Raw genomic sequence first — 27,152 nt, forward strand, 5'->3', positions numbered from 1 at the left:
GGAGTTGGACTAGATGGCACATGCGGTCTCTTCCAACTCTATGATTCTATGAAATGAACTCTGATTGCACAAGAAGCAATTCCTTTCTCTTGTGCCAATTCAACTACAACAGTCAATATGCTGAGAAGGGAGATAGCATTTGTTGTTTCCTGCCTGAATCCATAAGGAGAGGCAGGTAAGAAATAGATGTATCATCATCATCATCATCATCAACAATAACAACAACAACAATATAAAAATCAAAAACTACTAAAATGCTATAACATCAATTTGATGCCTAAAGAGAAAAAAAATCCTAACTAGGACCAAGTTTAAAGAGACCTGTTCCAATCTGAGTCCATACATATGGATCATGATTAACATTAATGAATAATTATGACTAGGTAATGATTTATCCCTGAAATAAATAAAATAGGAAGGGAACATTTGGAAGACCAAAACTTTAAAAAAAAGTATGGTATCAAAAAATAACAGATTTCTCTCCTCCATACTCAATGCTTAAACTTGGAAGTCAGACAAGGGAATTAACTAGCTAGCAATGCTGGAAATCAAAAGAATCCTACACATACTGATAATTTACTTGAGGTTCTCATAGCATAAGATGTAATCACACTTTTTTTTAAAATGATTGGACAGGTACATAGCTGGAGGTCAACACAGCTGCAGATAATGAAGTGGTTTGCCAAAGAATGCCAGATTCTGTGGATCAGTAACAGAAGAGGACTGTCATATTCATGATTTTCTTCAAAACTGCTGATAGATCCCTGGTTGGCTACTGTAAAAAACTGAATGCTAGAATAGCCTATTTTGTCTTATGGAAAGGATTTCCTTCTACGTTTTCACTTTCCATTTTATCAAATAGTTTAAAATAGTTCAGTGATAAAGCGATAAGTGGACTGCCAAAGGAACATTGACATGCAGCAGAAGTATAAATGTTCTCTGATTAAGTAATCAATAAGACTTTCATGCTCACCAGTGTTCTTGATCCCAGACTGGAGCTTCTCAAGGACTCAAGTTCTTCTGTCATCTTAGAAGCCAAAGCCTGAAGATAGCCGCGTGCATCTTTTTCATCGCTCACCCTAGTGTGCAATCACAACAGTCATTTTCTTATATAACTGAATACTTGTAAAACTTTCATGGATGTTCAGTAGCATTCTGTTACCAGTCTCAAAGTGTCCCAAATGCAGCATGATAAGTGCTTTGGAATAGCAATTTTCAGAAATGATTTTAGCAGAGACAGATTGTGACTGATGCCCTATGTAGACCTAATATTTTATCCACTGGAAAAAAAGGTCTCCTGTTCTGCGGTCCTTTCTACAGTTTATAAATTAGAGAAAACAAAAATGTCATTTTGTGGGATCCAGACATCAGTCCAGCTCTGTTTTAAGTATAATCTGCTTTGTATTGTCGAAGGCTTCACTACCTCAGACCTCACTACCTCTGAGGATGCTTGCCATAGATGCAGGCCAAGCGTCAGGAGAAAAATTGCCTCCAGAACATGGCCATATAGCCCGGAAAAACCTACAACAACCCAATAATCTGCTTTGCCTATACATGCCTATATGGGCAGTTCCAGAGTTATTTTTATTATTTATTTGGGAAATTTCTATATTGCCTTTCTCTGAAGACTCAAGGCAATTTACAACAGTAGTTAAACATAAATATAAAATAAACCATTAAAAAGATAGAAACCCCCCCTCAGTCCCAGTCAAATGTAAAATTATCATTAAATAAATAAAACCATTTAAAATTCCCAAGAAGATAAAATATGAGTAAAATGCAGCTCTTGGGCTTCTGTCAAACTTAATTAAATCTTTTCTACACAGAAAGGTTTTCAGGTTTTTCAAACAAGATAGGTTCTGTAGGTCTGTTCTTAAGCTGAATTTGTATATAAGACAGAACAGGTACATTTTTAAGTGTAACTCCCACCAAAATCACATATATTTTTAGCTTTGAATAGCGTAGGGGTTAACACCCCTGTGGTATTTGTTTTGCTGTCTGTACCCCTGTTCAGATGATTCCACCTCATTTTCTGTCCCTGTGATAACTGGATTTTGAAAACTGTGGCTTGCTGTGGAAACAAGGATTGATGATAAAACTTCAGTTGCGACAGGAAGTTTTCCCATGATAACTCTTTCAGGGGTGAATTTTCCTTCCGAGGAGTAAAGTTCTCTCACTTTATGTTGTCTCACCCCCGTTCTTAATTATGACTTGTTTGTAAGTTGGATGTTTGTAACTTGGGGACTAACTGTATATGGATCCCAAGAAGTTTACAATTTTCTAAATTTAAGAGTAAATTTGTTTCAAGTTATCTCAAAGAAGACTTTTGCACTTTTCTTTATGACTGTGGTTCTGCAATGGGAAAACTTTCATTTTGCCAATTCTTGAGCTGCCATGCCACCCTTAAGTTCTCAATTTTTGGGGAAAGGGATGATTTGAGTAAAATGGTGGACAACAGAGAGACAAGACAATTCACTGCCAGGAGAAAGGGGGAATTTTATGTTAACCCATCATATCAGTTCCGTTTCTCTCTGTTTGATGAGAGTGATTTCTGGTTGACAGTATGAGCCACAAAAGCCAACAATGAAAATGATGAGTTTTCGATTTGGCTTCCAAACCATCAGGTAAACAAAATAACCATAAGAAGGACTCTAAGAAAGCCAAGTCAAGACCCTACTGTTTACAAGGTAGAAAAGTATACCCTTTTCAGACACTAAAAATAATTTCCCCTCCTGAAAAAAAAACCCAACTATAAATAAAAGGAAAATTAAGCAAAACAAATTAAGTGAATTGCACTCAGTTGCTGGGGGATACAAGCAAAGAAGAGGAGAGCTTAACTCTTTTGGAGGAAAGTGTTTTCATAAAAGACCTTGCAACCAAGAAATTCATCTTAAGTATTGGTACCAATTGTACCTCTAAATGCAAAGGCACATGTGAGCACAGTAGCCCTGTCCAGTGTCTGAGCATCTACTAAGATGGCTGCATCCAGAAAGATTCAGTCTATATGACTAGTCTTTTAAGAGGGGAGAGCAAATTCACTCAGAGCAGACCGACATCTTATACCTAGAATGATAACTTCCGAAGTAACTGTAAGTCTTATCTTGATATAATTTATTCATAAACTCATATAGTCTATCCATTATTTCTCTTATTCCTCTTAACAATGTCAATCAACAGAAGGAAATATGCCCATTAGACAAGCCCAAACCAAACCCTAACACACTATTACAATGATGTGAAATGTAGTTCTATAAACTTGTGGAAAGCCTGGAAACCTCTTTCCATTAAGTATGTATTATGAATGGATACATTAAACATTGATATTGTATCTATCCACTACCTGCCTATTTATCTACCTACCTATTTGGTTACAGAAAATTTAGAGGAATATCTGTTGGCAAAGCATCTAACAAATTAGCTTCTTTTCACTAAGTCCTTTGGTTGCTACTTAGCCCCCACTTTCCCTCATTCTCCTCTATCTAGCTGGAAGGTTTTTTTTAAGCAGGATCAGGATAGGGGGGGATACTGAAGGAAAGCTAGAGAAACACAGACATTTGATGTGGAATTACAGCAGTAAAATAATGTAATAAAAGTGTTAAATAATCATTGAATAATTGAATAAGGGATTTGGAAGAGACCACATTGGCCTTCTAGGCCAACCCCTTGCCATGCAGCAAAAGAACAAAGTTCCCCTGACAGATGGTCATTGAGCCTCTGCTTAAAAACTTCCAAGGAAGGAGCTTCCACCACACTTTGAGGCAGAGAGTTCCACTGCTGAACAGTTCTTACGGTTAGAAAGTTCTTCCTAATGTTCAGGTGAAATCTCCTTTCTTGTAATTTGAACCCATTGCTTCGAGTCCTAGTTTCCAGGACAACAGAAAACAAGCCGGCTCCCTCTTTCTTATGACATCATTTCACATATTTATACATGGCTATCATGTCTCCTCTCAACCTTTTGTTTGGCATACTCAGGTATTCAAGCCGCTCTTCATAGAGTGTGGTCTCCATACCTTTGATCATTTTAGTTGTTCTCCTATAAACAACTTCTAGTTTGTCATTATCTCTGGTGCCCAGAAATGGATACAGTATTCCAGATGAGGTCTAACCAAAATATAATAGAGGCACCATGATTTCCCTCGATCTAGACACTATACTCCTTTTGATGCAACCCAAAATCTCATTGGCTTTTTAAACTGCTGCATCACACACTGTTAGCTCGTGTTCAACTTGTTGTCCATGAAGATGCCAATATCTTTTTCACATGTACTGTTATTGAGCCATCCATTTTGTATCTTTGCATTTCAGTTTTGTCTGCTTAAGAGTAGCATCTTATATTTGTCCTTGTTGAAATTCATTTTGTTAACTTTGGTCCTTCGCACCCTAGTTCTGTAGCTGTGTGTGACTAACTACAACAGACAAAGTAAACAGCAGTTGCATTCAGATTACAAATGAACAGCAACACAGGAAGAAAAACAAAAGTCAACATTTTTGGACAGCAAAATAAAAAGCCTAAGAAAAGTGGCTGGTGAAAGAGAAAAAAAATCTCTCGGTGCATTCTGGAAGATATCAATAGATCTCTATAAGGTTCAAAATATTCTTGTTTACTTAGGCAAGGCTTACTTGATCTTAGTTATTTCATGGGCATATTGTTAATTTTAGATTTTTTTAAAAATACTAAAACATGCTGAATTGTTTTTTGTTTTTATTTTTGGTTTTTTGTGATGTAGGAATCTATACCTATTCTTTCCATGTTGTTTCTGGCCTCTGGAACCAAATTTTCCGTTAATGAAGTAATGCCCAGGAACACATCTGCTTAGTTAACTGAAGTACACCTGCAGATATGGAACTTCACAGCATATTTCTAGTATATGTTTAAAAAATACTGAAACAAAAGGATGAGGTTAGAATCTTTTCAGTTAATATTAAGTAATTTTAAAACTATGACCAAGAAGTGTTCCTTTCCAAGAAATCCTTTGACACAAAATAAAGCTCTTATATCAGGGAAGGCAGACACAATCAATCAATCAATCAATATTCGCCACTGTGTGTGATTTGTGAAGCAGATCATCTGCAAGAAGAGATATTTATTTCTCTGCAAGACTCTCTTCTGCTAATGAAACTCCAGAGTATTTTTCAATGGATTCTCAAAGAATACATACCATTGAATAATTTCTGCAATCTGAGCTTCCCAGTGGGCAACAGATTCCTTCTTTGCTGCCAAGTCCTGAAGCTCATCTTCTAGCTGCCTGTTTTGTGATGTAAGTTTATCCACAAAGGAACAAAGCTGCAATGAGATAATCAGGAGTTTTCACAACCATAACTTAACACAAATCCAAGGCTTGTGCAATCCTCATCCCTTTCCACAAAAAACCTTTCAGGCCAGTTTCCAAACAATGAAATACAGGAGAATCCTTTCAGTGATGAGGCACATGTACAAGAAGTGCTTTAGAAAAGGATCACTAAACAATCACAATTATTGAAGTTAAAAGGTAAAGTTTCCCTTGACATTTAGTCTAGTCGACTCTGACTCTGGAGGGTGGTACTCATCTCCATTTCTAAGCCAAAGAGCCAGCATTGTCCATAGACACCTCCTAAGTCATGTGGCCGGCATGACTGCATGTAGCACCATTACCTTCCTGCAGAAGTGGTTCCTATTGAATTACTCACATTTACATATTTCCGAACTGCTAGGTTGACAGAAGCTGGGGCTAACAGCGGGAGCTCACCCCGCTCCCGGATTTGAACTGCTAACCTTTTAGTCAGCAAGTTCAGCAGCTCAGTGGTTTAACCCACTGCGCCACCAGGGGCTCATAATTGAAGTTATTCCCCCACATTTTAATGTTGTTGTGCTTTTTTTTTAAAAAAAAAAAACATTTTAAGAAACCTTCTTAATTGTTTCAACCTATATGTTTAGCATTTCTTGGGTGGTATCCAACTTTATCAACAACTTATATCCGTGGAATGAAAGGGGATCACACTCCCTATCCAGTTGTCTACAATACTTAAAATTTTAAGAAATTTGGGGATCCCTTGGAACAAATCTATGTGATACAATGGTTGAGAGAGCAAATGGAAACACTTCACTGTACAAGGAGGGAAAGCTCATTCACATAACACTTGTTTGCCCTTTGTATTTGAAGGAAGATACTTTTGAAAATCTGAACATGTTACTATAGCTGATGAAAAATCCTAAATCATGCCAATTACCTTTTCATTTTCAGATGTTATTTTCTTGTTATCTTCAAAGAGCATGGTTCTCTCTCTCTCATATTTCTCTTTCAGAGTTCCTACTGCTTCCTCCATTTCACTATGTCTGTAAATGCAAGATGCTATTATTAAAAGGACAACAAATAAATATTGCAAACCTTTTATAGAAACAAATACATATCTTGTGCTTAGATTCTTATTTCCACATACATTCCAAAAATGCATACGGAACTTACTTCTCCCGTTTTGCTTTATCCAATTTATCTTTCAACATCATGATTTCTTTCTGCAATGCTAGCTGGTGGCTTTCTAAGTCATGCACTTCTTTTTTCACATTTTTTACTTCCAAGACATGGGATGCTTCTCGCCTGACCAGTTCCTCTTCATAGAACAAGATTTTCTTCTCAAGCTCTGACTTCATTTTGGCCAGCTCTTGCTGATGCTCCTGCATGGCCATTCCTGCAGCACGGCCCCCTTGCTTTAACTATACAATAACAGAAAATAACAGAAGAAAGACATCCCAGGTGATTAATCCAAATTTAGAAATTTACAGATTAACTTATTTAATATCCTTACTGTTTGGGGAATTGATTCTGGCTTGTAAGAATCTGTATATTTGTACTTTCATAGCTAAAAGTTTTGTAAGAAGTCTTACATTCCAAACTGATTTCATATTTAATGTCAGAAGATGGAAGTTGGAAAACATTTAACCAAGTATTCTGGAAGTGGAAGAGCAGTTTGAGTAGCAGTGTCTAACAATGTCTAACAGTGCAACTTGACTGAACCTTAAAGGATATTCAGCTGTTAACATGCCCAGAGATTAAAGAAAAGTCAGAAGCTGCACAATACTTGAAGAAATATGGAATGCGAGAAGCAAGAATCAGGGGATGCTGTTATTTATAAAACCAGAAACAGGATATTTAGACAACAATTCTTGGTATGAATGAACTATAGTGGACAGGAATGGGATGCAGGCGAAATGCCTCTAGAACATGGCCATATAGCCCGAAAAAACCCACAAGAACTTAGGAATGGGATGTTTTCAGTCAGGTAATGTTTACTCTGGAAATGTTTGGGGACATTTATTATTTATTTATTTGCAGTATTTATATACCGCTTTTTTCACCCCTGGGTCGACTCAAAGCAGTTCAATGCCTCACATACATAAACCAAATCATAAATTAAACAGCATATAACTAAGCATAAATTAAACATAAAAACACCTAATTAAAACATTAAAATCACACGATCCAAACTCGTAGATTATTATTATTTATTTATTTACAGTATTTATATACCACTTTTTTCACCCCTGGGCCGACTCAAAGCAGTTCAATGCCTTACATACATAAACCAAATCATACATTAAACAACATATAACTAAGCATAAATTAAATGTAAAAACACCTAATAAAAACATTAAAATCACATGATCCAAACTCGTAGACCAGGCCATTCCAAATGCTGATTGCATACATTCCATATTTACTTCTTGTACTGCATTACTTTACCAGTCAAAAGCTTGGTACCATAACCATGTCTTTGTTCTCTTTCCAAAGGCCATAAGGGAGGGCGCTCATTCATTAGAGATCTCTCATGCATACACCATAAATTGAGGATAATTTGACAGTAAATAAATAGATAGAGCTAGATCATTTGTTTTTAGGATGTGCATGGTCTATATCTGTACAATGACCTGACATTCTATACAGTGGTCTTGCTTATCCAACATAAGTGAGCCGGCAGAACGTTGGATAAGTGAAAATGTTGGATAATAAGGAGGGATAAAGGAAAAGCCTATTAAACGTCAAATTACATTATGATTTTACAAATGAAGCACCAAAACATCATGTTTTACAACAAATCGACAGAAAAAGCAGTTCAAGACAGAGTAACATTATGTAGTAATTTAGTACCAAAACATTGCAATGTATTTAAACATCTGTGGATCTAGGTGGGAGGTAGACTGATTTTGGATAATACAGAATGCTGGAGGAGCGAAGATTGGATAAGCGAGACTCTACTGTATTTTTAGCCATTGCTGTTCTCACATTGCTTAATTTTCTTTTTTCTTTTTTTAAAAAAAACATATATTCACCTTTAGAGTTTCCAGTTCATTTTCCAGCTGCTTACAGAAAATCTCACTGTGCTCTCGAAGCTTGTGTTCTTTAGATGCTTCTGCTATTGCATCATCAAGTTGGGCTTCTAGCTATAAAAAGAGAAATTGGTTTAATTACCGAAACATAATATATTCAGCTAATTGTATTAGTAGAATACCTACAAGAAGTAGGTGGTTGAACAAAACAATAAAAATACAGATGCCTAACTGAAGGCTTAGATGGCATGATTCATAGGACTTGAGGGCACAGGCAGATCTGCAAGAGCATATATCCACACCAAGTTCCAGAAACTACCTAAACTTCTAAATACATATTACACTCTTTACAAGTCACCCTCACTCCTGTGCCACCCCCACCCAGCCCGCTCAATGACTTAATGAATCTTTCTGAGGCATAGCAACAACATTTTGAGACAACCAAGACCCCATTTAAAACTCTATCCATCCATGCTGTAGAGTAGTTAGTTCAAGCATTATATTTCTCAACACAACCCTAAAGAGGCAGAGGTGGTTTGGGAAGCCCACACAAAAATAAAACAGCTGCTTGTATGTGTGAATCCAGCCATAGTTAACCATTTCAAGCATAAATAGCAGCTGAAATCCATTATCCTCAAGTACCCTGCCAAGCTACCTCTTTCCTCGCTTTCTCAGATTTACGAATTTCCTGTCTCATGGAGTCAATTTTCTGCATGATCACTTCTATTTCTTCCTCCTTGTCACGGAGCTGTCGAGAGAGTTTCTGTTTGTGAGAGCGTAAGTCTGCCATCCTTTCATTCAGCTCTGAGAACTCTTGCATTGCTAGCTTTCTTTGTTGATGGGCATCCTTCAGTTCTTTGGACTGTGCCTTTAATCTTTCAGATGCCTCAACAAGTTGCTGAGATGAAAAGAAACAATAGCATTATCAACTGCTAGAACATGCACTAACATATATAACAGTCATACTATAGGCTCAAGTATTCCCATTCTCAAGACAACAACAGACATTTTGACAGGATATAAGCTGAAGCATTTACGCATCATCACTTCAGTATCTGAATATGCTATATGCTTACAATTAAGGTCATCTCTTTTTCCTCTTTCCTTTTATATTTATTTTGTGACGCTTTTTCATCTTTCTTTAAACTACCTTTTCAGAATCATAAAACTTCTTTCTTGATTATCTGTGTCATTTTTAAACCTCATTTTTAAACTTCATTTTTCCACTTCCTTCCTCTCACTGACTTCTTAATGAACTTGTGTATGCCCCTCCCTTCATTAAAAAAGTAAAATCTGAAACCATTTTATTCCTAGTTGTGCTTAGCACTGCCTTTCCACATCTGACAGTTGATCCTACCCAATCCCAGGAACAAAAATTATTATTATTATTATTATTATTATTATTATTACTTTATTTGTACCCCGCTAGCACCGAAGGACTCGATGCAGCTTACATAGGCCAAGGCCTCAAACACAATACAACAAATACAATACCAAAGCAAATTAAAAACAGTTAAGCAGAATAAACAACACAATAAACAATACATCGAGACACTATAAAACTGGGCCGGGCCAGAGTAATGGGTACAAGATGAAAAGTGCTGATGTGGCAGGAGGTATGTAGAATTATAAGTAAGTGCAATGTGCGGTGTGCAGTATCTTAATTCTATTAAAGTGCTTCTAGGACTTGGTATTGGAGGTTCCTAATCTGAGAAGGCACATCGGAACAGCCAGGTCTTCAAGTTCTTTCTGAAGACTGCCAGTGTAGGGGCCTGTCTAAGATCTTTTGGGAGGGTGTTCCAGAGTCGGGGGGCCACCACAGAGAAGGCCCTGTCTCGAGTCCCCACCAAGCGTGCTTGCGACGCAGGCGGGATCACGAGCAGGGCCTCTCCAGATGACCGAAGTGAACGCGTGGGTTCGTAGACGGAGATGCGGTCACGCAGGTAGGGTGGTCCCAAACCGTTCAGGCCTTGTAGGTAAGCACCTGCACCTTAAATTGGGCTCGGAAAATAAACGGCAGCCAGTGGAGCTCCTTGAACAGGAGGGTTGACCTCTCTCTGTAATGAGCCCCGGTTAACATCCTGGCTGCTGCCCGTTGGAATTTCCGAGCCGTTTTCAAGGGCAGCCCTACGTAGAGTGCATTACAGTAATCCAATCTAGAGGTGACCAAGGCATGGACCACCCCGGCCAGATCAGCCTTTGCGAGGTACGGTCGCAGCTGGCGCACAAGTCTCAATTAGATTCTGCCCATGCTTATGCTAAAGTTCCTGGCCATAGGACAACATGTATAGATAAGAAAGGGTTACTTACCAAAGGGAACAAGAGTTTATTACTGCCAGTAATTACCTTCTTTCAACAGATTAAACCAGGAACTCCACCACCCTCTCCCCCTTCACCACCACCCATGCTCAAATGGTAAAGAAAAAGAGCTTGGAATAGTTCTTGGAGAGCTGAACAACAGATGAAGTGGGAGATGTCTGATGTACCTTGTTACTGCATTGTTTATATGTATTGTGTTTTTGCTGTGTACCTTCAAATAATTTCTGAGTTATAGTGATCCTATCATGACATTTTCTTGGCTGAATGTGTTTGTCATTGACTTCCTCTGATGCTAAGTGTGTATGATTTCCCCAAGGTTACCCAATGGGTTTCCATGGCCAAAGAGGCCAGGTTCTGATCTTCCGGTATCCTGGTCCAACATTCAAACAACACCGTCACTGTGGTTCTGTATGCAGCTAGAAATATGCGAAGTGCCCTATTGGAAAATGTGGGTTGTTTGAAGTTGTATATGATAAACTGTATAACCAATATTAGCAGCTTGCTTCCTGCAGGAGTTTGATTTACATTTCTGTCTAACAAGTGAAGCAAGGACAATGTAGCAGAGTTCTGAATTTGAACTGGGAATACCAACCATATATGCTCATGTATAAATTGACCTTGTGAGTAAATCGAGGGCAAGATTTGGGGCCAATATTATGGATTTTGATATAACCCCTGGATAAGTTGAGGGTCATTCCATACAGAAAGAAAAGCACCAAGGCCACCTCCTAGGCACAACCACTCCTAGCTGCCATTTCCCCATTCAAGAATTCAAAATGGCTAGAACTGGTACTATGGCAGAAAGGAATTGGGTAGGCGTGGTCAATGCTTCTTTTATGTTCTCCTGGGGCTGAGCTCTTGCCTTTTGCCATCCTCTCAGGGAAGGGGAGGTTCTTTTTTTTATAAGAGTTAAAGGCACCATTTTTTGTAGCTGATATTTTTACTAAAACGTCTAGACTTATACACGATAATACAGAGTAGCTTATTGTTATTTCCTACTCTATCGCATAGGAATTTGACCATGCTACTATTTTTCAGACAAACCTTCACAAATTTGCTGTAATGATAAATGGAAATCATTCCGTGAGTGATGAAAAAAGGTTAGAATATAAATAACAGAAACTCTCTTTAGAAATCCTTTTCAGACTGTTCAACAGGGCTGGCCTTATTATCTCTATTTTAGTCCTTATATTCTAGTTTTAGTCCTATTATTATTATTATTATTCCTTATATTTCTCAGACAATATATTTCTTATAAATACCTTATGAAGGTCTTCTTTCTCTTGCCTCAGTATTCTGCATTGCTTTTCAAGGCCTTTTAACCTGTGAGTGGAATCCTCATGTTCCTGCCGCAGCGTCACTGCATCTTCGAGCTGCCGTTCTATCCTATTTGAATCTATAAAATTAAAAAGGGCGGGTTCTTCCATAAAATGCAAATTTAAACATTATTTTCTAAGAACTAGTTATACGAAGCAATGAGGGTAATATATCATTCTTCCCTCTTACACCAACAGAGATGAGTGAAGCTTCACCATGAGAGCTCAGTTTATGATGTGGCCTAAATCAAAATAACATCCAAATTTTATACTTGAGGAAATCTGAGACCCAATAACAACGACATGAATATCCATAAGTCAGAATATATCAAGGACATAAGCATTCTATACTTGTATACCGCCTTGAGTTGCCAATAGGCTGAGAAAGGCGGTATACAAGTATAGTAAATAAATAATAAATAATTTGTCATCTGTTTGTTTAACAATACTGATTTTGCATTCACTTCATGTTTTTAAAGGCTGGGGCCACACACAAAATCTACTTTAAATGCTTGCTGGAATTTGAATGTTTTTCTTTCAATAGCAGATTTATCTTTTTATACTGTTTTTGAAATTCCCTTTACTTAAGAAAGCAATTTGTCATTTGACCTAGGAGACTGTTGAAGAGACATAAGTCCACAATCACTTTCTGTGTGTGCAGAGATAACTGGAGTAGCATTCTGGATTCCCTGAAATATCAGAAATATTTATTGCAAGGAAGAGGAAGGAAAGACATGAACATAAAGGCCACATGAGTTGTGGGAGTTAAAGAGCTTACTTGAAGGAAAAAAAGGAAGGCTGTATTTTACTTTGGTCCTGGGACATGGGAAATACTTTCTCATTTTGGATCTTAAATTCTCAAAAAAGAAAGAAGGAAGGAAGGAAGGGAAGAAACTTTAGAGCGGGTGAACAAGTTATTAAAATAAAAAATCCCCAGTTGTCTGCTGGCAGTTACACAAAAACATCAGACCACTAGCCCCTAACTCTCATAATTTCCTCCCTCCAAATTAAAGGAAACAATCAAATTTTAACCAAAATTGACAGCTGTAGCTATTTTTACACATCTGGACACAAGTCAGCAAAGAAATGTTAGGGCCTTTTATTATTTATTATTTATTTATTATTTGCACTTGTTAACCGCCACTCTCAAGCCCGAAGGCGACTCTAGCACTTAAAGCCTGGCTTTTCACTAGAGCATCTGATCTATGTTAATCATTAATTTCTGTATATATGTATTTTTATCTTTTACAATTTAGCTTGTAAATAGCCCTCCATCCGAGCAGCTCGAATGGAGGGCTATTAATAAGTAATTAAATATGATGTTGATGATGATGTTGATGATGATGATGATTTATTTCATACAAGAAAAGTTTCCTTAATAATGTGGTGCAATTTATCAAAAAAAAGTTGCCGCAAACAGAAGATTTAGAGCTGAGTATGGCAAATTCTGATGAAAAGTTTCTACTTTCTGCCCTCCTCCTCTACCCACCATGACAAAAATTCTGGAACCTGTTACTGTACACATCATATACAAAAGTATGTACTTAGAGAGTCCTGTCGAGTAGCAGCAGCAAGAAGGTCCTAATTCAAAACTCAACCCTGCACATTATGGGGCACCAGACTCTGTGAAAAAGCACTCTTTCTTAACCTTCTACATTTCTTCTTTGCAATGCTGAATAGCAGACCAATTTTATTTGAGATATATTGTAGAAATGGTATGAATAGGATAACTGGGCAAGCTTCAAGAATATATGGAACATTACATGAAGAGAATGTTTTTAATTCAAAGAAATAAGACACATGGGAGTCAGATACAAGAATCCTAATATCAGAGAAACAATGACAAAGAATTTGGACACTACCCTAAAAAGTTTCTGCTATTCTCCAAAAATGGCATTCTTCTCCAGTTAAAATTCATAAAATTAAGACTATATCAAAATTATAGTCCTCAAAATTATATTAAGTTGCATCAAAATGGAGGTGGAAACAAATGGGAGTAACCTGACCACAATTAATAAATTTCTGGGGAACATGATAAATTGGAGAGTTCAAATCTTAGGTCAAATTGTGCTAGGGTGCTTTATTGTAAATATATCTGCATTTGAAAGTAAAAATGAAAAACTGCCAAGCAGGGATTTCCGAGCGGGACGTGCGGCAGAAAAAACAGGAATGGTGGAGTGCGCGCGCCTTTTATGCCCTGCGGGCGGCTGGGTGGGCTTACTGCCAAAACTTGAAAGTTTCAACTTGGGAAGTTTTCTGTTGGGACCTGCGCAGGCGCAGATTCTCCATAAGTATGCATTCACAGAGGCCACGAAGAAAAAGCTTTATTGTAAATATATCAGCATTTGAAAGTAAAAATGAAAAACTTCCAAGCAAAGACCTTGTGGTACTTTTGTTAAGTGCTGCCAAATTAGAAATAGTACAATTATGGAAAATGTTAAACGGTCTTTATATCCAAAAGTTGCTGAATAGAGTGAAGGCTATAGCATTAACAGAAAGGTTAACATATAAAATCAGACTAAGTCTGGAGGCATTTTACTGTGTATATTACTTTAGGCAAACCAGAACCTGTGCCAAGGGACAGTTGACTGTCCAAGCCAAATCCCCCATATTGTTTTGGCTACATGTATATTCTCCTGTAAAAAAGCAACTGGCATTTGGAAAAGAAGCAGCATGGACTTGTAGCCCTTTCATCCTGCTGTCACATCCTCAACCATGCATGAATGCAAAGAAAGTGACTCTGTTGAACTCAATGGACCATAGGTTAATACATTGCTAACATCCCAGTCTATTAATTTTTTAACCTAAGATTGAGGGTTCATAGCATGAAAGCAGACCCACATTAAATAATGCGCTTTTCACATTTCTCTGTATGTTATCAAAAGAAAGAAAAATATGGTACATTTTTAATAGAAGCCACTTGCACAAGATTCCATAAAAAGACTCTACCCTCCCTGGGAAGTAGCAGGATTAAGAAGAGGAGGATATCCTGGGATTTTACTGGAAAGGAGAGAAGACAAAAGAATAATCTATGTAAACTTGCAAAAATTGCTTTCTTTCTTGAAGCTCTGGTGGGAATGAACCATTATCTTTTTCAAGGAAGCTTTAGTAGAGATATAAGTTTTTTTTTCAAACATCTAAGTATTACTTAACATTGCAGTTACACAACTCTCCAAAGCAATATTAGAATGTAATATCTCAGGTTTTTAGACAAGGAGCTGCCTTGGTATTCATATAAAAGATCCAGCAGCAAACTGAGTGAAGCACACCTTGTGAGGATTAAGGTTTAGCCACTGAAATTATTATGCACTTCTTCCAGAACTAGGGAAAAAAACTATTAAAATATGTGAAGCACATACCTGCTATTTTGTTTTTCAAGCGTTCAATTTCCTCGTTTAACTTTTTTATTTCTTTATCCCGGTTTGTGTTTACCGTTATGCGACCAGAACCATGAAGGGACTGAACAGCCTGAGTAGATTCTTAAATTGAATGAAAAATGTTTTTTAGTAAAAAATAAAAATAAAAAAGACAGATACTATTGCTCTGTTGCATGAAACACTGGAGGAAGACATACCTTGCAACTTCCTGCTCAGTTCTAGCTTTTCCTGCTCCAATCTTCGTATTCTCCTTTCATATGCTTCTATCTGCAAGCTGTTTTCCAAGTCCCGCTGAACGTCCTCATCTTTGGTTATACCGCTGGACTGCATCACACTCTTGAATGAACCTCTATCTGAAAAACAACTGGAACCCCAAGACAGCACGACACTGGTTTTATTCAACACATTCAATGCTAAAAGGCAGGTGTCATTTGGAAATTCAATACAACTAGAAGTGTGGGAAAAATTGTTCAATGATAAAATAAATATCTTTGCATTTTCTACTGCATTACTATAGGACTTGGATGGCAAATAAAATGGCAAAAATAAGATGCAATTTGCTTTCCTTCACTTCAGGCGGTATATGCAAACGTATTTGGAAAACATCACAGTAACAACTTCCGAATTACTTTGGGATGAAGGCTAAAAGCAATGCTCTGGTGGTAGTTGCCTTCATCTCCCTCCCTCCTTTAGCTCTCCAAGTTATAGGAAAACCAGTTCCAGAGAATGTTTCCTGAGCTTCAGTGGGGATGAAGATCTCTTTCCCTCAACTGGTTATTTCATTGGTAGAAGCACAGAGTGAAAGAATGATGTGGTTTTCACTACCACTTGTCCACCTTTTTTTAGCATGAGTATGTAATACTCCACAGAGCTCTCCTTGGTAGTGAAAAGCACTGCATGGTCACTGGGTGAAAGAACTCATCATAAAAATCCAGGATTGCACAACAGATGAACCTGACTTATTATATGGGTCATCTCATCCAGTATTAAATCTGACTGGCAGGGGCTCCTCAGAGTTTCAAACCTATTTTTTGTCTAGCTGTATACATAGTGGTCTGCCATCCAAATATTAACCAGGCCTATTCTGCTTTAGTCTCTCAAATAAAACTACACCACGTCATATCATTTTGGTATAGAATGCTTCAAGTTCCAGTTTCACCAGTTAAAATGGTAACAGGACCTGCTGCAAACACTGCAGGACTACGGTCAGCCAAGATAGAAAGTAGTGGACTAGACAGACCAATGAGTTGACTAAGCATTTCACTGCCATCCGCATTTATGACATTACTCTATCAGATATCTCCAACCTCCATATTTCTCTTAGAGGGAAAAAGATGAACTAATGTTAATACTCTATATTACAACTCACAGATAAAGACTCAGTTTATCACTATTCCTCATAATAATTAATGTGATGTAGAGGGAAAAATGTCAGACCAGGAACTCTTTCTCCACTTAGCTCTGAAGTTCACTTACTGAATGGTTCTGAATTAGTAATTAATGCACAGCACAATCTACTGTACATAGTTATTGCTAGGATAAAACAGGGCAATGGTACATCATGTACACCATTCTGAGATGGATATAGAGAGGATAAAAGCAATTTCCTAGCTAGTGGACTACAGCATTTCATTCTACAACTCAATAAGTAGTAGAAAGATAAATGCATACAGTCGAATGTGCATGTACCCCTATCCCTGATAACCTTTTCACTCACCTTTCAGTTGTGTAGGTAAAACCAACAAAAGGCAAATGCAATCCTGAAAAGCCAGTGTGAGAACCAGGTGGTATCATTTCCTGTAGAAAAAGAAACACAAAATGAAACTTGAATGTAGAATGTGGAATGATTAAAATCTGTAGGAGGCTGATTTCAAAATATTTATTGAAACAATTTTTAAAACCAACTTTCAGGTCCACAAAAGGCAGCTTATGAAATTTTAAATTGTTGATCTAAATTAAGCTTCTTAGCAATGCCGTTTCAAATATTTCTTAAACAATAATTTAAATACTAATTTACAAATTATTGTACATTTGATTTTATTATCTTTAAATTTATTATTTAGTTTTGCTTTATAGAGAGAGCTTATATCTTGTTCTTTTACTGTATATACTTACAATGCTTTTTAAAAATACTTATGAATAATGGCTTTAAAATATTTCCAGATTACTGTAAATCTTGAATATTGTAAACCCAACAATACTTATGAGTTCATGAATTTAAGTATAAAGATGTGTGGACACATTAGAACAAAATGAAGTTCAACAGCGACAAATGCAAGATACTCCACTTTGGCAGAAAAAACGAAATGCAAAGATACAGAATGGGTGAAGCCTGGCTCGAGAGCAGTACGTGTGAAAAAGATCTTGGAGTCCTCGTGGACAACAAGTTAAACATGAGCCAACAATGTGATGTGGCAGCAAAAAAAGCCAATGGGATTTTGGCCTGCATCAATAGGAGCATAGTGTCTAGATCTAAGGAAGTAATGCTACCCCTCTATTCTGCTTTGGTTAGACCACACCTGGAATATTGTGTCCAATTCTGGGCGCCACAATTCAAGAGAGATATTGACAAGCTGGAATGTGTCCAGAGGAGGGCGACTAAAATGATCAAGGGTCTGGAGAACAAGCCCTATGAGGAGCGGCTTAGGGAACTGGGCATGTTTAGCCTGAAGAAGAGAAGGCTGAGAGGAGATATGATAGCCATGTATAAATATGTGAGAGGAAGCCACAGGGAGGAGGGAGCAAGCTTGTTTTCTGCTTCCTTGGAGACTAGGACGCGGAACAATGGCTTCAAACTACAAGAGAGGAGATTCCATCTGAACATTAGGAAGAACTTCCTGACTGTGAGAGCCGTTCAGCAGTGGAACTCTCTGCCCCGGAGTGTGGTGGAGGCTCCTTCTTTGGAAGCTTTTAAACAGAGGCTGGATGGCCATTTGTCAGGGGTGATTTGAATGCAATATTCCTGCTTCTTGGCAGGGGGTTGGACTGGATGGCCCATGAGGTCTCTTCCAACTTTAATTCTATGATTCTATGATTCTATGATTTTTTCCCACAACTAAAAGTGAATTACTAATATTTTGTCAGCAAATATATGCAAACAATCATATCCAGTTCTAAAGGGGGAAAAAACCTTTTTAAAAAAGCGTAAGTGGTAAAACCAGGGTTGGATCAAAAGCAGAGTTGGATCAAGTGGAGGGCGAAAGGGAGAAGTGTGCCAAGAGGAAGGCATGTCAAGCCAACCCCGACCGAGACCGCCTTCCACCTGGAAACCAATGCAGAAGAAGAAGCAGAGCAAGAATAGGGCTCCACAGCCACATACGGACCCGCAAGAACACTGGAAGACAATCCTCCTCGGAAAACGAGGGATCGCCTAAGTAAAAAAAGTAAGTAAGTAGGTAACCTGCCTGTGTAACTCTGTAGCTGTTTTTGCAACTACAATGCCTTTCAGCTCTCACACAAAGTTCCAGCAATGACAACAACTGAAGGTGAAGAAATGCAGTGACTACATACTCATATCCAGGTTATTTAAAATCATCATCACTATCATTGACAATAATCTTTGCATTTACAGTTAAAGAAACTACTGTATTTCAATTTTTAAAAATTAATTTAGCATGCACATTTAAATCTAAAAATCATCAAGTTATTTTTTTTTAAAAAAAATCATCAACATTCCTCATCATGATAGTAAGATAAGAACTATTTCTGGTGAAAGCCATAAGATTGATTAGGGAAGTTCATTGAAGAAATTGGCTGGCACCAGAAAACTCTAGTGCATTCCTAAACTATAAACCCCAGGATTCCATAGAATGCAGTCATGGCAGTTAAAATAGAATCACAGTGCATAGTAGCTCCTCAATTGGGTTTAACTGCATATAAATGTGTAAAATACAATATTGTGTCGTATAATTTATGGTGAGCTATGGCGAATCTCTCTATAAAAAGAAGTATGCTGGGTTGCTTTTCAGCAATCCGTTATGTCAACACACCCAGCCATCTGCCATGGCTTGATCTGGACTTGGTGTTGTCGTCTTCCCAGCTCACCACACAAGAAATGTAAGTGATCCAAAGTGAACCTTCCACACATTGCATGGTCACAATTTAGTTCTTCCCTATCCAATCAGCCTTTAGGATGAACACATACAGTTACACCTGCTAGAATTTTGTAAGTTCTTTGGCATTATTTCCTTTGCTTTGTGTCCTTTATTACATGTTCTTAAATTTTATCCTTGACTTATTCATAGTCTATAATAAATTCAGTAATTTTGGGCCCCAAAACCTGACCATGACCTATTCCCAGGTCATGGTACAGGTAACCCGGAACCAATTTATAGTAGAGTATATACAGTAATTTTTGGTGTGGACAGAAAGAAAAGTGAGAAAACTTAATTGATCAGGTTTTAAGATGAAATCCCCTACTATGGGATTGTCTTTTTTAATCTGGAAGATGTTGCATTTTACATTCTACAAGAGTAATTATATAACGTGGTTTGTAGTCCATCTAGGGAAATATTCTAAATGGAAGGAAGGCAATTTTAAAATGACAAAAATAACATTTTTACAAGCATCAATAATAAAATGTGCACCAAAAGTGCAACCATGACAATAATCAAGTCATTGTCTACAGAGTCAATGGATCATTTTTGGTATGTATTTTTTAAAAGACAACCTAACCTACATGAATTGAATAGTATTGATGGCAACAAATGAATTCCCCAATGTCTAATGCTCAATTATATTTAACAATTATATTTAACCTGCTATTGTTATTATATATATCCTGTCTTTTCCCCATAGCAAGATTCAGAGTGATTTATTTAATGTTCCAAGCTCTCAGACTTACCTTTGCTCCAGATTCTTGTACTGGCGGACTAATCTTGCACATGTAAATATTATACTCCAGACTGAATAGTGGAATTTCAAGAATGTAAACAATCAGCCTCCTGGAATTATAACTATTTACTATATTATTTCACTTGTAAGATCTGAAGAAGACTTCTTAGGTCAAAACATGCTGCACTTTGAATTTCATGTTAACTTGTGTATATATATGCTGTTTATATTTGACACATCTATTTTAAATTCTATTTCAATTTTGGATTGAGTATCTTTCTCATGACAATATGTACATTATCCATGTTTATGTTGTGTTCAATCATTATATTCTCCCTACACTGTGAAGTATTACACCAAAGAATTTGAATACCTCACACAATTTTGCGTAATACATAAAATGACTCTGTCACAATAAAACAGATGAATAATGACATGCAAAGTAGATTGACAATCTGTAAAACAAACATAAGCAACCTGAATCATATAAGAATTACACTATATACCCATGTACACGTCTATCAATTTCAGTCAAAACATAAATGCAAAAAAACAAAAACAAAACCTGCATCAACTTATCCACAGGGCAATGGGAGTACTGTAATGTAACTCTTTAAAAATAAAAGAACCACTGCCTTCTCTGAGTAGAGCATTAAAGTGCAGTAGAATCTAAAAGAAATACTGACTACTGCCTCTTCCACACCACTTTTTGACTTTTTGAATGTCTGGGAGGAAAATGGTGGACAGCCAGGGGCAGCTGTCCCCTTGAAATGGCAGTGGTGCTTTCCCCTCTCAGTAGAATGATCACTTATCTAAGGGTCATATCAAAATTCATGATTTTGGCCCCTGAAAACCTGCCCTTGACTTATACGGGATGGTATATGGTACTGATCCTTATGTAAAATGTTACTGCAGCAAGAACTAGATGAACTCTAAGGTGCTCAGATCACACAGTTCAAAGGTGAGAACCAAGAAAGTAACAGAAATCCTGTGGAAATGTGAGTACTTTAGAATTCCTCTCAAAGAAAATAAAAGAATAACTTACAGGGTTTCTTAAAACATCATCATCCACATCAAAATTTGATGTGTCAGAAGGACTGCTAACATCTGGAATGTAAGGTGCTTCTAGATTTCGGATATTATCCCAATTGAGTCCTTCAAAAAATGCATGTGACTTGAAATCTTCTATTCCATTCTGCCCCAGACGACGTTCCCTGCTGCAGATAAGTCGCTGGATTAGGTCCTTTGCATCTTCAGAGACATCAGTAACATGTGATGGAAACTGGAATCTCTCCTAAATAAACAGAAAAAAAGAAATATGGAACAAAACTTCCACTTTTTATAATGATAAAAGGTTAAAGGAGGATTTCTGAATAAACTTACTGCAAGTTAAAACACAACAGAAACTAAACTGTCAATAAACCTGTTAACAGGAAGGGGTCAAAATATTAGTTTCTGTTAGTTTAAATTCATATAAATTGCCTCTGAGCACATGTGTTTTCACTAAGCAATTTAGAATAGTGCCTCTAGAACACAAAGTACATGCCTGAGCCGCAAACAAAGCCTTTCAGCAATGGCAAACCAGGTATATTTCCAATATATCATAACAACACTCAGGCAAATCTACATCCATTAACTTCTGAACATTAGTCTCTTCTTTAAAAAGACAGGTTTTTAAAGGTCTGTTTAAAAATTAACTGAGCCATGAAATCATTACTACCATTCAATCATACTCCAAAAATGACAACAAACCCTTCCTGGAATCCTGACACAATAGTTTAAAGATATACTTTCTACATAAGAGGAGTTAGCATGTTACTGAATGTAGAATCTGAAAGCTCTTACTTCATGATTCATAATCTTCCCATAGGTTTCCACCAGTGATTCTGCATAAAATGGAGTTTCGCCATACAACATTTCATACATGCAGACACCCAGAGACCACCAGTCACACTCAGGTCCATATTTCCCCATGCCATCCTCCATTGCTTGAAGTATCTCGGGAGAAATATAATCAGGTGTGCCCACTGCAACTGAAGATTGCACCTTTAAAGTAAAATAAATACTAAGAATTAGACAAATTCTTCCAACTCTGTATTAATTTGGAGTTGAGAAAAAGCGAACCTTTTTTAAGACTACATCCAGTTTAAAACATTATTAGCTTTTAATTTAATATGATAATTCAAAATGAAGGACAATAAATATGGTTGGTTTTCAGAATTTATTTATCAAAGATGGGTTCAACAGGCCATAGCTATGTGTGAAGAAGTATGTGAAATTTTAGATTCAGTGCTAATTGTATATCACTGAACTGAAATTCAATCAAGTAATTTTTCCTTTATCTGTTGGTTAGTTTCTAACATCAGTTTCAAGCTGACCTCACTACCTCTGAGGATGCTTGCCATAGATACAGGCGAAACGTCATGAGAGAATGCCTCTAGAACATGGCCATATAGCCCGAAAAAACCTACAACAACCCAGTTTAAGGCTCTATGGACCATTCCTCCTTACACAATTACTTCAATTATTCCTTCACTGAACAGTTTGATTCAGGTCAGCCACAACACTATGATGGGATTTCTATACAGACTTTTGACTCAGCTATTCTAGAAGACAGAATTTATTCTTCTGCTGACATTCTGGAGTAGATCTGCTAGTATGTTTAGGATCACATTTTTTTGTTCAGATTCAACCCTTGGACAGATGTCCTGATATTCTCCTCTAGAGAACCTATGTTCTACCGTGTAACTTGAAGGATTATTGAGATATGAAGACAGCAGACTTTGCTAATTTGTAAAACAAAATACAATTCTTTCTCATCCTTAAAACCATGATCAAAAGGAGATTTCCCACTCTAGCTCCTCTTTCACCTTATAAACTTGTAAAAATTTCTGAGGGCAGAGGACTCCTTCTCATCACTGTGGGACAGAATGAAAAAGCAAATTTAAGGGGGCTACAGTTGGGAGAAGACAGCAAGAAACGATCCTTTTCCAAGTCTAATTTGGCTAGTACTTTTTCACATTCAAGCCAGCTTTGCTGCATATGTTCTTACAATGTTCATTATAAGAGAAGACTATACCAAAACGTATATTAACATTTCTAGTTTTACCAAATTGGTTTCTTTGAGTTTCATATACTTCTGTAAAGTTCAAATATAGGGTGCAATTTGCAACAGTATTTTTTTTTTGTAAAAAGTAATCTTCATCAAGAGTTTCTTTAAACATGAGAACAGAAACAGACATATGCACACGTAAGCAGCTACCTCATTCCATTATTCCCAAACATGGTGATCCCCACCACCTTCAAAACTGACTCCTAGTTGGGAAGAAGAGTGGGGATTGTTTGGCGGATATATGGCAAAAGCACCAATGGTGCTACAAGTCCCTTGGACCAAATCAATGATCCCTTTCACCCATTTCCCCTGGCCTTTCCACCTTGAGAGATGAAAAGATGGGCAAGGGGTTGAAACACCACTGCCTATCACCATGTGTCCATCTCTGAGCAACATAACCTCCTCCCATACCATTTGCCTTGGTAATGACTATGTTCCTCAAGAAGGTAGAGGAACAGTGAATGAGTGGGGGAATCTGAGCAAGTGGAAAAACAGGCAACTATAACTCCTGCCTCAACATCCAAGGCCACCCAAAAACTGTAGACCTCTGTTGAATGAAGTGATATTATATGTAGACAGGAGGAAAACCTAGACCCATCGTTCAGAAGGATATCTGAATAGAAGGGTACATACTTTGTATTTTAAAATTAGCACCTCAAGTTCGGTTCTCGGCATTGCTACATAGCACTGGGGACAATTCATGTTGAAACATTCTTCAGAGGTGTTGTCAGTGTAGACAATATTGGGTTAGGTGAATGAAAGGTATGACTCACATAAAGTAACTCTTGTTTATCAAGGTATAAACAGGTTGTTCACCTCTAAGTGTGATTCTATTGTCATCTGTGCACTCACACATATAGAAATTCTACATTTGGTGTGTGGCTTGCATCAAGGGATGACATGAAGAGGGCAAGTTGTGAGTGAAAGAACCATACTTATGGTAGGCAACCTGTTCTTCCTCTTTTGTGGTCTCTGTGAGTCACAAATACCCAATGGGAGTTGCTAAGATGAGATTGCCTTTTCCTTTTTATATGTGTCCTAGGCAACAAATGTATGAGGTCTTCCAGAGCTATTTTGTTCCAGTGATACAAAACAGGACTACTTTTCTGATGTCCAAGGGAAAAAAAAGAAAGTGTTGGGGGCTGAACCAAAGTCTAGTTGAGGTAGAAATAAGATACTTTAGGGAGGGAGATTCCATGAAGAGGGCTTCACTGCTGCTGCTACTGTGTGCCTCCAAGTCCTTTCTGATTTATAACAACCCTGATATAGGATTTTCTAGGCAACAGGTTCCATTGTCTTCCTCTGAGGCTGAGATAGTATAACTTGTCTAGGGTCACTTTGTGGGTTTCCACAAAGCTGATTGTGGAATATGAATTGTTGTCTCCAGGGTTCTAGTCCAACACCCAAATGACTACATGCCCCTATAGAGATGTAAGAAAAGGAAGAGTCAGCCCATAATACTGCCAGTGCACTGATCAGGAACAGGATCACACTCGTGTCAAGTAGAAGAAGGAATGATTAGAGGCTAACTTGGCTGGACAAAAAGGAGCTAGTGGAACTCATGGAGGAAATGTAAACATCGCCAAATGCAATGGAAATAGCAGCCCAGGGATGATGGCTGTGGCAAGGGGAGGAGGTAAGACTACAAACTGAATAATCACTGTAACATGAATCCCAATTATGAGTATCACACAAACATGTTGGTTATCTATCCCATTAATAAGGTGGAGAGTGCAAACAGTTTTGCTAATAGCAGCTATAGCTTGAATTTCTATAACTGTAGGATGAAGACACGAAAATTCAGAAATATGATTTTAAAAATCTCAGGATAATAATCTACTTCTGTATCAAGAAAGTGTATGAAGATCCTGTGAACCCCAATATGCTCTGTCAGTGGCCATAGTTCTTAGTGTTGAGAATCTTATGGCAGCTGATGGCAAGATTCCAGGAAATAAAAAAGTTGTCCAGAAGCCATTTAATTTGAGTTTATCAGACAGTTTGTCAATCCTTTAGTTGGAGGAGATGGATATCTTTCCTTTTGAAGCTGCTTCTCCAGAGATTTCCCAGAATTTGGGAAGGGGGGGAATCTCTTATTTCTACATCCTTGAAGAAGATATAGGGGCTTCTCAGGGCATCAGGTGTTAAAATGTAGGCAAAGAAGCCTGAGCAGTAAGTAGAGGTTTGAGTTTGGACTGATGAAGCAAAAGGCTGATACTTCATAGTCAAAGATGGATGAGAGCATATAAGAACAGAGGTCATATGAAGTACCTTACTATGGGCTGGAAGAGCTGCATTCTGGTGGGCTCTTTTCAACTATCGAGTTTTAATACAGAAAGGTCTATTATACCTTGCTTGCTGGGTAAAGTCCTGCCAATTTGTGATTGAGTCAATCATATGGTCCTCACCCAGACAGAGGAAATATGACCATATGTATAAGGGACCACACCACAGGTTAAACACTTCCTGAATAAACTCTTTAGGGCAAATGGAAACTTGGTTTTGGTATGAACACATGGCTTATACACATACAAGCAAAGGGGTGAGGTTATCACTCAAACACGGCTCTAGAAATTTCCACAGATTAGAATGTAGAAACAGGGCAAACCATATGTGCGAGTCATAGAGAACACGAAGAAGAACTTAAGTTCTACGTTAAAAAGAAATAGCTATTAGAATTCTAACTTTACTTTATTCAAATAATAATACACGAGCTTTAGTGAAGCTGCAGCAGCTTGCTGGCTAATTAATATTATAAACAGATGTCACAGCCTGTATCTTACAAATGTTAAGATGTTAACACAAAGCCATTGTATCAGATAGTTTAACAAGTCTTATAATTAAAATTTTATTAATACATACAGTGCCATCCTCACTCATCTTCAAACATGATCCGAAGTCCGCCAGGCGTATATGGCCATTCACATCCAACAGAACATTATCAGGTTTTATATCTCTGATTTTAAAAGAAAAGGCATATTTTCAAACTGAATATATATTAGGTTAATTTAATTGAGCTTTTAATAATCAAGTTCAGAAATCAACAGTGTTTTTTATTACACAGGAACATTCAGTATGTGTGTGTGTGTGTGTGTGTGTGTGTGTGCTTTCGAACTGCCTGTCACCCAATGGCAACCTCATTCATTTAAACCAGTTTTCTTAGGCTATGAATACCCAGAGGTGGTTTTGCCAGTTCTGTCCTCTGAAATATAGTTTACAGCACCTTGTTTGTAAATGTAGGATATATGTTGCATCACAATTTTATAATAAAATGGAGTTTTTAAAGTAGATATGCAATATATGCCTATTAATTTCCTCAGATTTGCTATTCAAAATCAAATTGAATGCTGGGTTTTTTACCCAACTAGGAGTTCCTCCCTGGCTTGGCTTTATTTATTTATTTATTTATTTATTTATTTATTTATTTATTGCATTTATTGACCGCCCCTCTCAGCCCGAAGGCGACTCGGGGCGGTGAACAACAACAAAGAAGACAGTGTACAGCGAGTCTAGACATACAAACCAGACAAATACAACACTACATATACTTATACTAAAAATCCGCTTCGTCAAGTCCTGGGGTCATAGCCAAAATTCGTAGTCCTAATTCATTCCAGTGTCAATTAACTATACTCAATTGAAGGCCTGCTCGAAGAGCCATGATTTTAGGCCCCTACGGAAGGCCATCAAGGAGGGCGCCTGTCTAACTTCAGCAGGGAGAGTGTTCCACAGCCGGGGGGCCACCACCGAGAAGGCCCGCTCCCTCGTCCCCGCCAGACGTGCCTGTGAGGCGGGCGGGACCGAGAGAAGGGCCTCCCCGGATGATCTCAAGGCCCTCGTGGGCCCGTAGGCCGAGATGCGGTTTGCAAGGTATTTTGGGCCGGAACCGTTTAGGG

General features: G+C 37.7%; 1 protein-coding gene across 6 annotated transcripts in view; it reads right to left on the bottom strand.

Annotated features, from left to right (window-relative positions):
- CDC42BPB (CDC42 binding protein kinase beta) overlaps positions 1-27,152 on the bottom strand; it is a 126,998-nt gene that overhangs the window by 41,095 nt on the left and 58,751 nt on the right. For all 6 annotated transcript variants that reach the window (XM_067463009.1, XM_067463008.1, XM_067463007.1 and 3 more), the window contains exons 6-18: positions 26,119-26,212; positions 21,993-22,193; positions 21,193-21,441; positions 17,032-17,111; positions 15,512-15,678; positions 15,297-15,416; positions 11,884-12,017; positions 8,958-9,200; positions 8,306-8,416; positions 6,444-6,691; positions 6,208-6,313; positions 5,160-5,284; positions 974-1,079 (exon numbers count right to left, since the gene is read on the bottom strand). In XM_067463009.1, coding sequence (XP_067319110.1) covers positions 974-1,079; positions 5,160-5,284; positions 6,208-6,313; positions 6,444-6,691; positions 8,306-8,416; positions 8,958-9,200; positions 11,884-12,017; positions 15,297-15,416; positions 15,512-15,678; positions 17,032-17,111; positions 21,193-21,441; positions 21,993-22,193; positions 26,119-26,212 — 1,984 coding nt within the window. The remainder of the gene's footprint in view (positions 1-973; positions 1,080-5,159; positions 5,285-6,207; positions 6,314-6,443; positions 6,692-8,305; positions 8,417-8,957; positions 9,201-11,883; positions 12,018-15,296; positions 15,417-15,511; positions 15,679-17,031; positions 17,112-21,192; positions 21,442-21,992; positions 22,194-26,118; positions 26,213-27,152) is intronic.

The sequence above is a fragment of the Anolis sagrei genome, chromosome 1 (assembly GCF_037176765.1).
Source record: "Anolis sagrei isolate rAnoSag1 chromosome 1, rAnoSag1.mat, whole genome shotgun sequence".
Classification (NCBI taxonomy): domain Eukaryota; kingdom Metazoa; phylum Chordata; class Lepidosauria; order Squamata; family Dactyloidae; genus Anolis; species Anolis sagrei.